The 12,500-nt window shown below is 47.9% G+C and overlaps 2 protein-coding genes across 2 annotated transcripts in view; one reads left to right on the top strand and one right to left on the bottom strand.

The window, feature by feature from the left end:
• LOC110004136 (sphingosine kinase 1-like) overlaps positions 1-5,784 on the top strand; it is a 35,418-nt gene extending 29,634 nt beyond the window's left edge. Inside the window, 1 exon segment of the mRNA XM_065959852.1 lies at positions 839-5,784. Coding sequence (XP_065815924.1) covers positions 839-1,685 — 847 coding nt within the window. The 3' untranslated portion in view covers positions 1,686-5,784.
• Positions 5,785-10,313: 4,529 nt separating this feature from the next.
• ube2o (ubiquitin-conjugating enzyme E2O) overlaps positions 10,314-12,500 on the bottom strand; it is a 30,212-nt gene continuing 28,025 nt past the window's right edge. Inside the window, 1 exon segment of the mRNA XM_065954942.1 lies at positions 10,314-11,925. Coding sequence (XP_065811014.1) covers positions 11,165-11,925 — 761 coding nt within the window. The 3' untranslated portion in view covers positions 10,314-11,164.

Below are 12,500 nucleotides of genomic sequence, written 5' to 3' on the forward strand. Positions count from 1 at the left end.
AAAAATCACTTTCCAATGAACTTAAAGAAACCAGAGTGACTGGTGAGTAAATACAGGATGGTGATGAATATGGAGATGTGAGACGCTCTGTCTTCACTGTGATTGGCTGTGGGCGGAAACAGCCGGCATATCTGAGGGTGTGTGTGTGTGTGTGTGTGTGTGTGTGTGTGTGTGTGTGTGTGTGTGTGTGTGTGTGTGTGTGTGTGTGTGTGTGTGTGTGTGTGTGTGTGTGTGTGTGTGTGTGTGTGTGTGTGTGTGTGTGTGTGTGTGTGTGTGTGTGAGACCTTCGACCCCGGTCTCCACTCTCACAGATGGGGTCGTCTTTGTCGTCTGAGCGCTCCTGTCGTGTCTGATTCTGTCCCACCTCCAACACATTTCTCCCTGAGCCCCCCCTCTGCCTTTATCTCTCTCTTTGCCCCCCCCCCCCCTCCCTCCCCTCTGTGTTTTTATGATTACACAGTAAGGTCACAGTTACCCCGGTGTTATATAACTCTCCCCTTAAAGCCTCGACCCACTTCCTCCCCCAGAAATATGAAGTGCACTCTCCACTCTTATTTTAGAAGAAGATTTTTTTATCTGCGTCTCCTCCGCTGGAGAGGCTGAATGCTTCATCCTCGAAGAAATAACGAGGGAACATACGAGTGGGAGACGCAGAGTAACTCAGGATTTATTAAAATTCAGACTGACCGACTCGTCTGAAGTTAAGAAACGACGCCGAAAACAGTCAGAAGCGAGCGCAGTTGTAACGCAACGCTAGCACGAACTCCTTCATGCCTGTGGTTACTATGGTTACGAGTCCCTCAGTCTAACCTGTCTCTTGTGCTTCTCCTCCCCGCAGATCGTCTCCGGTGTCCAGCGAGGAGCTCCTGCTCAGCTGCGGTTTCCTGCTCTGTAAAGGTCTGGTGTCCCGCATGGACCTGGTCTCGGTCCAGCTCTCCTCTGGCCCTCGCCTCTTCTCCTTCCTCTCCCTCGCCTGGGGCTTTGTGGCGGACGTGGACATCGAGAGCGAGAAGTACCGCCACGTGGGAGCGGCGCGGTTCACCGTGGGCACGCTGGTGCGGTTGGCGTCCCTCCGGGTCTACAGGGGCCGGCTGGCGTACCTGCCCGCCCCCGACCAGGAGACTCTGAGGAACGAGGTGACCCTGCACTGCAATAATCAGACGCTCAGGTCCAGAGACTCTGTCGGACAGAACACCTTCCACAACTCCTGCCACTCCAACAACTCCCTCAAAGCGCGGCGGACAGAGAGCACGCCGTCCAGAAGTCCCCACAAGGCGCCCCGTGGCCCGCCGGACTCCCTGCTGCCGCCTCTGGACCAGCAGCTGCCCGGGGACTGGGTGCTGGTTCAGGAGGAGGACTTTGTGCTCATGCTGGCTATGTACCACTCCCACCTGGCCGAGGACCTGCTGGCAGCACCGGGCGCCGCCCCGGACGACGGGGTCATCCACCTGTTCTACGTCCGAGCGGGGATCTCCCGCGCGGCGCTGCTGAAGCTCTTCCTGGCGATGGAGAAAGGCGAACACCTGGGGACCAACTGTCAGCATCTGGTGTACGTGAAGGTGCGGGCGCTCAGGCTGGAACCGTTCTCTCCCAAAGGGATCATCACGATGGACGGCGAGGTGGTGGAGTACGGGCCGCTGCAGGCCGAGGTGCACCGAGGACTCGCCAGATTAATCACCGGATGAACTGAACGCACGTCGACACGGCCGAATGAAGACGCTTCAGCTTTAAAAATGTAGCGCAGGGCGGGAACAGGAAGGACGGCGTTAACTCCTCGACATCAACCTCAAAACATTGCACAGAGAAAACAGAGAAGTTCTGGGATTAAGAACGAGCGAGACCCGTTAAGAGACCCAAAGTGTTCAACACATAACGACATTAAAAACGACCAGAACAGGAAGTAAACAAACCCGAAAAAATCATTAATTTATTCATAAAGCGGAAACAAGACCGGCCTAGACCACAACTCCCTCACACCACCCCCTAAACACAAGATGATGATTATTCAGTGATAGTTCTGGTCTCGATCTTGTTCTTGGTCTTGGTCTTGGTCATGGTCTCGGTCTTGGTCTTGGTCATGGTCTTGGTCTTGGTCTTGGTCTTGGTCATGGTCTTGGTCTTGGTCTTGGTCTTGGTCTCGGTCTCGGTCTTGGTCATGGTCTTGGTCTTGGTCTTGGTCATGGTATTGGTCATGGTATTGGTCTTGGTCTTGGTCATGGTATTGGTCTTGGTCATGGTATTGGTATTGGTATTGGTCTTGGTCTTGGTCTTGGTCATGGTCATGGTCATGGTATTGGTTATGGTCTTGGTCATGGTCTTGGTCATGGTATTGGTCATGGTCTTGGTCTTGGTCATGGTATTGGCCATGGTCTTGGTCTTGGTCATGGTCTTGGTCTTGGTCTTGGTCTTGGTCATGGTCTTGGTCTTGGTCTTGGTCTTGGTCTTGACTCAGTCTCGATCCCTAAGTGTCTCGGCCTTGGAGCACTCTAGTCTCGGGTATGTCTGGGTCTCAGTTAGGGGGGTCTTGAGTGGTCTTGACTACAACCCCCCCCGTCATGTAATATCTGGGTCATGTTCACCGTTATGGGAGGTGTGTTCATATTTCAAAGTGTCCTTCTTTTCATGTTGGTGTTTATCTGTCAATCAAGACAAAGATTTCAGACGCAGCTCTGTGATTGGCTGTTTAGTCTAGTCAGTGAAAATAACCTGAGATAAAGTAAAACACTCCGTTTATCTGACACCGGCCTGAAATAAATTCAGCCGCTCCCTGAGACGCTTCATTTAGGCTGCTGTCTCTTTAAGGCGCTCCTGGTGGGCGTGTCCTACAGCTCTGCGCCACGCTCTGCTCTGATACGTCGTCAGGCTCGGGCCGAGTCTCGAGAAGTTCTCGTAGCGTCTCGTTCAGAGCCGACAGCTGTGAATCTCCGCCGAGGTTTAGTACAGACGTCGAACATCATAACTTTATATTTATATATTTAAAAATGAATCTGAAATATAAAATCAGCTTCATGAAAAAAAGACTTTTGGAAATGTGTGTGTGTGTGTGTGTGTGTGTGTGTGTGTGTGTGTGTGTGTGGTTTACACTTCGGGTCGTCTTGCTTTGCGTCTGTTTATCAATCAGGGAGATCTTTGTCTGGTCCGACGGAGCGTCTGACCTCGAACATGAAGCTCGCAGCGGAGCGAGGAGAGCGCGGCGTCCAGCGAGGAATCACGCCAGGTGGACGGTCGATCATGTTTATTTTTCATATCAAATCAAAGATGTTTGAGAGGCTCCTAAAGGTTTCTGATCCGAGGCTGATCGTCACGGAGTCAGAGCGGACGCCTGAACGAGTCGAGTTTTCTCAGCGAATCACGTCACCTTAATTTCTCTCTCAGATTCAGATTCAAATCTGTTTCTTATTGTAACACATCCTCGTTCTCCCTCTTTGAGATGAAGTGGTTCTCAGCCGGTTCCCCTCAGGTCGAGTTGGTCGCAAACCAAACTAATCAGATTTATTTAATTAGAAAAACATGTGACAGAAGAATGAGCGACTTTTTTGATCCAGTAGATGAGCACCAACAGGAAACCAAAACAAGCTTCTGTTAGGCCACGCCTCCAACTCTCCCCTCCCCTCGCGTTTTGCACAAAGAAGTTTAGCACAAGCAGTTTACTAAATCGTCCTCGGCTCGAGCTGCAATCACCTGTTTCCTGCATTGTTGTGTTAGCATGCTAATGTTAGCGCTCTTTAGTTAGCTCGTAGCTTCACATTGTTGTGTTAGCATGCTAATGTTAGCGCTCTTTAGTTAGCTCGTAGCTTCACATTTCATGTAAACTGACACAGAATGAGCGTGATCTAAAAACTCTTACTAACATCCAAATAATCAGTGAGTATGTTCTTCTTCTCTCTAGTTCTTGACTAAAACAGCTTTTATACACAAGGGGAGGAGCCGGCCGTCCCGTCCATGTAAACACGGCTCTGACAACAACACAGCCAGCGGGACTCGAGCTTCTCCCTCATTGTAGACAGTCAGGACTCAGAGACACATTTACACAGGGCAGACTGGATTTATGATTTAAGTGTCGCACATCCTTCCTTTGAAAAGCGCTTCATAGACTTTTTTAGAGTCACATATTCGCTACCCGTCGATAACAGCTCCCTGACCCACCCGTTGAGAACCACTTCACTAAACGAGGAGGACACCGACCAGCTGAGAGAGAGCAGCCTTCATAAGTCACAGACTGATGAAAACTGTTCAGCTCCATCCTCCTCCTCCATCCATCCAGCTGCTTTCAGCCCTGCAGAGCGATCGTCTCCGACCCGAGCTGCTTTTCAGACGCGCACACATGTTGCAGCGTTATTACCGATCATCACCGAGGTGTCCTTACCATCGAGCTTTAAGTCACAAAGAGGAGAGGCTGAACGAGGATCCTGGCCTAGAAAAGTCTTTTAATTGTGATCCAAATCGCTTCAGACGTTTGGAGTAAAAAATAAAAAACCAGACGGTCTGAGTCAAAGAGAAAGTGAGAGTAAGTCATGCCTTAAAGGAGGTGGACGCTGGTTAAAGGAGCTCGTTATTGAGTCCTCAGAGAGCGGGGGGTGGAGGAGGGTGGAGAGAGGGGAGGGGGGGTGGATATCGATGTGTTAAATGCTGCATGAGGGAGGCAGCGTTGTGTTCCTGACAGGGCGCCCTCATTCTCCCGCCTCACCACAACAAATCATCTGGGAGCATTAGCAAACTGTCCTGACGCTGACTCCTCCTCCTCATGGTGGAAGAAAAACAAAACAACACAGCGAGGGTACAAATCAGACCGAGTTACAAGACAGGTTTGATTTAACTGACGACGTTTAGTCTCCTCATAAAAACCTCTTTTTTTTTTTTGCACATTCCACATTTGACGCCGTGAGTTTGACCTCCTGTCTCATTTTGTTTGTTTAAATCACTTTTTCACTCGTTCAGGACGAGCACAGACGCTGACGACTTTACTTGAAAACCGGCTTTTTAAAAAAAACTTTGCTTTGCTGTTATTTGAAAGGAATAAAGTCGTATGAGCCCTGTGTGGGGCCGTGTGATCTGTACTGTATGTCTTCTTGTGATCTTTGTATCGTTTGAACCAAAGAGGCTGTTCCTGCTGAGTTTCATTTCCAGAAACCTCGAGGGGCCTTAAGATGTTCAATCATTCAGTCATGAAGAAGAAACAAAAAGAGGAGCAGCTGATGTGGATTTTCTTTGCACACCCCTCTGAACTTTTAGTTTTTCGATGCAGTCTCATTTGTTTGAGCTGCTCCTCGTCTGATGTGCCTTGACTGTGCTGCCCCCTGCTGGTGTGAACATGGCGGTGCAGCCACTGATTTTTTATTTGCAGCATGCTGGGAAAAAAAAGTTTCCTCGCCGTCATCAGTCACAAGAGACTTTGACATCTACCTGAGGCTCAAAGAAAAACATGAACAGTGTGACCTCCTCCTCATCAGTCACTAAAGGGGAGGAGCTTAGATTCATCCAGATGAAGACAGACCTGACGTTTGTTGTTTTTTTGTCTCACTGCTGAGTTTCTGTCCGTGTCTTGAACCTGCTGCTTCAGTACTCTCGTCGTCTGTACTGTCGAAACGTTTCTGGTGAAGGGAAATCTGTTATTTTGTTTTCTTTTTATTTCTTGCACACTGAAGATTATACGATTGCTTCTTTATTCACTGAGAGATCTATTTTTCCATGAGACGAATGTCTGTAATTTTTTCTATTGTCAAATCAAACATTCTGGGAAGTGGAGTGTTTCTGATTGAAGAATAAATCTGATGACAAACTGCAGAGCTGTTGGTGCTTTGTGAGTCTTTGATGAGTCTGCGTTAAGTGTTTATTAAATCAATACATGCACAGCTTTTCTCCTCTTCCATACAAAAGCAATTCACCTCACTAAAGTATATGTAACTCTGACACCTAGTGGTTAAAATGGGTACTGCAGTCTAAATTATAAACATTATAGAGAGCTGTCTCCCCCCCCCTCCTCTCTAGAGATGATGCTCACTCAGGTCACCATGTGGTGGACTCTGAAGCTTCAGTGTTTATCCAGCTCTGCATGGGTCTGTAAACCTTTCTGTGTTCTAACCTCTCTCCATTTTTCAAAAGCATCTCCAATATTGATCCTAGTTTGAGCACGTTTCTGCTCGTGGAGCTTATTAGAAACATGCAGAGGCTTTTTAGGTCGGGTACAATCACTTCTATCTGAACCACTTCTCTTGACCGCTTCCATCGCTGCAACACCTGTTGACCTGATAACTGCTCTCATATCTGACAAACCGAGGGGCGTCCAAAACGGCAGTGTGGGGGCGCCTTAAACGCGCCTACCTTCTCTGGTCCAAACAAATCCAGAGCATTCAGGAGCAGAATCTAAAGTTAGAAGGAGGACATACTGGCTGCTGCATTGCAGCCAGCACTTCAACATAGCATGTTTCCTTAATGATCAGATAGTAAGATACCTTTATCATCTCACTCTCTACACATCTCACTGATTGATCCTTTAATATTGAGTCTAAATGTGGCTCTCAGGATGATGATTCTCTCCTGTGCTAAGAGACTTATAAAACGTATTATTATTTTAAAATATACCAAAATTAAATTAAAATGTGACTGTTGATGGGGGACATCTGAAACTACTATTGTTAGTAGTAAACAGGACTCAACAGTTTGGTTCTGGAACTAGAGCCACCCAAAAAAATAAAAAATGCTGTCACTGTTGAGCTCTTTTACTCTTTATTAGACCTCTTATTTAATCGAATTTTCCACTGTTTATGAAACACAATCTCAGAAGTGAGAACACCTTTTGTCATTGTGTTAATGTCTTCTTCATAAAATTTAAATCATCCTCACATAATGAAGGCATGCTGGCCCACTGTTTATATTTTCATCCTGTTTCGTTCAACCTGCGTCGAGATCGACTCTTGGAAGATCTCTGCGATGGCTTTTAAAATCCGTCTTGTTTCAAAATTGAGCATATTTGAATGCGCTCTTCCACCTGCGCTCGTCTCCTTACCATCGTTAATCAATGAATCCATTTGGAATGCAGCCGGAGTACCATCATGTTCCCCTGACTTCAGGCCAGGATGGAAATGCTGACAGCCATCGCCGTGTGTAACTCTACAGCAACTTAATCCTAAATGAATCGTTAGTTTTTTGTGTTTTTTAGGATTTATTATCAATAGAAATTAAAGAATATCTTTAGATTTATCTTTTAACATCCAACAGGAAGTACTGCAGTCAAAAATAAATTAAAGCCACAATGTTTCTATGGTACTGCTTGCAAAGTTTAATACATCACTATACAGTCGTCTGAAAGCAACAAAAGTAAAGCATTAAAAAAAGAAATCAAAAAGGTACAATATCACACTCAGCATGTCGTACATTTACGCCTCCAAGCATCCGCGGGACTTCTCCTTAGAGCTCCAGTGTGTTCAATAAATTCTGCATGTACGCCCATATTTATATATTCTGATAGAAGTCATGACAGCTGTACAGAGGGAATCAGGCTACAAATCATAACTTTATTAGTTCTTCTTTTTAATATTTCAATAACAGGCCACTGTGGAAATGTAGACATCGTACAGTCAAGTCTGGTGTCGCCCGCTCAGAAGGCTTAAAGCAACATGTTACATGCTTTGGCTGTAAAACAAACGTCTCATCAGAATAATAAGAATAATGGGTTCAATCTGAATAATATACACATACACAGAAAATTGTACATAGCATCATGTGCTTCATATCCTGCCAGATCGAGCGAGAGCAGTTCTCACTTCCTGTTTACGTTTTGAGGATGAAAAGACGGAGAGAAAACATCGCCCTCCCAACTCTCTGAAGACGGGTTTGAACCATCGACTGTATGAAGAATGGACAGCACGAGAGCTCCTCAAGAGAGAAGCCAAAAGATTTAGAGCTCCCCCTGCTGACTGGCTGCAGCACAGGTCATTAACCCCGCCTCCTTTAATGGTCACAGACAGGAAGTGGGGAAACGTGGGCTTAACACGAGAGACAGGAAGTGGATAGAGAGGGAAATTGGGGGGAGTGAGAAAGAGAGGGATGACATATCCACAGGTTGAATGAACCAGGGTCACCTTGAAGACTTTAGCCTCCGTACATGAAGCGCGTGAATTAACCACTAGGCCAGCGGCGCCTCGACATGTGAGGAAACTTCAAAACTAAAAAAAAAAACACGGCAAAACATGTTTTCTTCTCACGCTGATTCAGGTCCAGGAGCGGATTAAACGACTGACCGCTCTGTTGAGGAATGCGGCTCCTGCAGCGTTCTTCACGTTCTTCACGTTCTGCACAATAAATCGCAGTTTGATCGTTGCCGCTAAAAGGTCTGACATCATCGCAATAAATAAGAAGAACGTTTTCTCTCTCACTCAGCGCGGGAACTTTTTAAACTCTCTCACTCCGTCAGATGAAACTCAAGCATCATAAAAATGAACACATCTCTGCACCAACTTAGATCACCAGTGCAATACGTCAGGGGGATTTTGGCTTCACATTGTAACTCACATAAAGACGGAGAAGTGTTGTCCATATTTCATATACAGTCCATGGTTTGAACTTTCCAAAAATCTCGCACCCAGAAAACAAAATACCAAAATCACACTCCTCCTCAGAGAATAATGGAGTTGATGCTTTACAGAAAGGAAGCGAGTGGAGGAAAGAAGAAGCAAACGAGGCTACATGCTACAGCAGCCAGCGAAGAAGAAGAAAATCACACAGAGGCGTCCGTCCGTCTGTGGCTTTAAAGGCAGCAAAAAGAAAAGACAGCGGGGTGAAAACCAGGAAGAGGACAAAGTGTCATGTCCGACGGTTTGGAAAGGAAGATGAAGCAAACAGAAAACACCCTGATTCTGGTTTTTTGAAACACAGCAGCTCTTCATCCTCTCCCACAGCTCCCACAGCTCCCACAGCTCCACAGCTCCACAGCTCCACATGGCACAATGTGCTCAACACGCTTCAGCGTCTTAGTTCAAGTTAAACACCAGACGAGCCGACGCCCTCCGGTTTGCGTCGCACACAGCGGGCACCAGGAGGTCAAACTCATCCGTTTTTTTTAACAATGAGAATTCTTCATTAATTATTATTATTTATTAAACAACGTCAGACGTGGAATGCAGAACAACAAAAAAAAAAGATGTAAACAAAGATGCATGTGATAACCCCAGGAAGCACCAGAAGGTGAGTTTCACTTATTTCACAGTTCATGACATCACAGTCCGACCACATGGAGTGACATCATCATCATCCACTGTTTTTCACACGCGCAAAAAAACTCCTGAAACTCTCCGGACACGGCGGGCGAGTGATTCACCCCCCGACGTAAACCAGACTGTTTCCTGCAAGCCCCCCCCCCCCCCCCGTTAAAAAAAAACAATCAGGGTGAGCAGATGTGAGACCGAGCAGGAAGTACTCACAGGCGAGCGGGAGGGGTCATGACAAAAAAAGAAGCTGCTCAACGCTCTTTGGGCTCGTTTGTTGAAACTTTGAAAACGTCCAATTACAAGAAGACAAAAACTGTCATTATGGCGCCGCACTCTGGGGAGCGCCGTTCATCTATTTTACAGAGGGTCAGACTGGGAAAGTCTCCCGTCTCTCCTGAACGTATGTCTAGAAACTTCCAGGAGTGCATGTGTGGAAAAGGCTTCAGAAGAAGATTAGTCTTTCCTCTCATTGGTCGAGATGTTTAAAGTCGGGGAGAACAGGAAGTGATCATCAGCAAACCAACAAACCCAACTGAGAACTGATCCGCATCAGTAAAGAGGAGGACTCTGCTGCAGGGGGTCTGAGGGGGTCTGAGGGGGTCTGCAGGGTTTAATGTTTAAAGTGTGGTGAAGCAGCTCTGTACACGATGGTCTGAGATCAGAAAGAACAAGATTCAAGTAAGGCAACATGTCGACGACAGATGACGGAATGGACGCTTATTGTTTTTTTTTTTCTTTATCATTTAATTTTTGTCGTTCGCAGTGAGAAAAAAGTGGAGCATGGCGGGTTTGAATCCCGTGCTGAAACGCATCAATACACCAAAAGCATGAGTTCCCATCCCGCTGTTACTAAACTCTACAGGAAGTGAACTCCACACATCACACGCCGTCACACGCCCGCTGCTGCGGCGCTCTGACCTCCGGAGGTGATGGAGATGTAAACGTGGTCGCTCCGTGTTTCAGCGTGACCGACGGAGACGAGTGCAGTGGAAGAAGTGTTGAAGCGGTCGTGGTGTTTGGCAGTTTATCTGACATTCAGTACGCTCTACTTAAACATGTAGAGTGTGTGTGTGTGTGTGTGTGTGTGTGTGTGTGTGTGTGTGTGTGTGTGTGTGTGTGTGTGTGTGTGTGTGTGTGTGTGTGTGTGTGTGTGTGTGTGTGTGTGTGTGTGTGTGTGTGTGTGTGTGTGTGTGTGTGTGTGTGTGTGTGTGTGTGTGTGTGTGTGTGTGTGTGAGGACAGAGAGGATTTGGCAGAAAGCGTTTTAACAACCAGTGACTTCTTCTTCTACTATAAACAAACCGTCCTGGTCGGGGGCGTTTTCCCCGACGCCCCGCCCCCCTCCCCCTCCCGGGGTCAGAGTGTCCTCGTTGTAGTGCAGGATGGTTACAGCGGTAAGTTTCAGTAGTGCTACACATAGATCAGTCGAGAGGTCGAGAGGTCGTCGTTTATTCAGCCGTCTTTGACCTCCACGGTAACGAGTCTGCAGGTGAAGATCTCTCCTCCTCTGTCAGAGTCCTGACCTTTGACCTCCTTTGTGTTTACCTGCTTGCGTCCCCCTCCCTCTTTATGCATCACACTCGTCTGCAGATTCACTGAAGGAGAACAAAGACATGGTCAGAACCAGAACCAGAACCAGAACCAGAACCAGATCCTGATCCTGCTCAGAGGAGCTGCTCTCCTTCAGTCTGTGATTCAGGAAGAGGAAAAAAACACGGTGGAGTTTTTGGGGCGGCAGGAGCAGAACGGACTGAGAGAGATGGAGGTCAAGGACAAACATGTGGTCGGTGGCGGGGCGGGGGGACGGCGGCGGGGGGGGGGGGGGGGGTTGTTGCCCCCCCCAGACAACACGTTACGATCCTCCTCAACCGCTGGAGGCCGATGGAAAGGTACAAAAAGGAGGAGGAAAAAGGAGCAGTGCAGATTGAGTCGTGGGGGGGGGGCGGCGAGGAGGAGGCACTTACTTGTCCTCTATGTGCTCGGCGATGCCGGCGGCGGCCAGCGCAGCTCGGTATTGCAGCAGCACGCCTCGCACGCTCTTCACGAAACCCTTAGAGAGCGGGAAGAGCGGGAAGCCGATGTCCGGGTAGCCGCTGCCCTCGGGGAGGAAGCTCCTGTAGCTCTTTCTCCGTTTCTTTGGTCGCACCACGGGCTGGCTCGCCGCCGAGACCGCCCCTCCACCGCTGACCGCACCTGATGATTCTGACGTCCCGCCGCGGACCACAGCGCCGGGCAGCGTGGCGCTCCCCTGGGTGCTGTCGCAGTCTGAGTTCTGGCTCAGGTCCTGCTGCGGCGGCGCCACAGTGGACGGGCTCAGACCTGAGTCCTCCAGGTCTTCCTCGATAATACTGCTGACCCCCGTGACCCCGCCCTCCTCCCCGGGCTTGCTGGGGCTGCTGTGGGCCACCGCCACGGGCTCGTCCAGACGCTCCTTCGAGTGTCTGTAGGTCACGTGGGCGGCGTGGCTCCTCTCGGCGGCCTCGTTCAGCTCGAGCCAGACGTCCAGCCGGTGGACGAGGCGCCAGCCGTTAGAGGCGAAGTGCTCCTGGATCTCCTGCCTGAAGAACTCCACGGGGTTCTGCAGGAGGGTCGTCATGGACTGGACCATCTTGATCAGGGCCATCTCGTTGTAGCAGCGGCTGTTCTCGTAGCCCTCCTGCAGGCCGCGGTCGCTGTCGAAGCCCGCCTCGTTGTAGTACGGCTCGTTGACCAGGATGAGGCCTGTAGAGAGGCGGAGACACGAGAGGGGGCGGGGTCAGTGGGTCAGAGGTCAAATCAGACGACAGATTCACTTGATTGACATTTTTAATAAGTTGGTAATAATATTTAGGGGTTGACATTCAGATAAATTTGGCAGTGGCCCTCCGAGTTTTCAGAGATCACTGACACAGGAACGTTACTTTAGATTTGAAGAATAACACTCACCAATTTACCTTTTTTTATTTTATTTTATATATATATATATATATATATATATATATCTCATCGACACGCTAAAACAATACTGGAGTCAAAATAAAAGGGAATCCACAGCCCTCTGCAAACGCTCTGGAACACAGTTTCTCTTTTGAAGAGCAACAGGAGCAGAATACTCATCTTTGGGGTCTTTTGACTCATCTTATATATATATATATATATATATATATATATCTATATATATATATATATATATATATATATATATATCTCAATTATAACTTTTATTTAATGAATTGAGCTCTAATTATAAACATAGTGTATTTGTCTTATATCTATGTGCTCATGTTTATTCACCATGCTGTAAGAGTCTACTTAAT

Source organism: Labrus bergylta, chromosome 1 (genome assembly GCF_963930695.1).
Source record: "Labrus bergylta chromosome 1, fLabBer1.1, whole genome shotgun sequence".
NCBI classification, from domain to species: domain Eukaryota; kingdom Metazoa; phylum Chordata; class Actinopteri; order Labriformes; family Labridae; genus Labrus; species Labrus bergylta.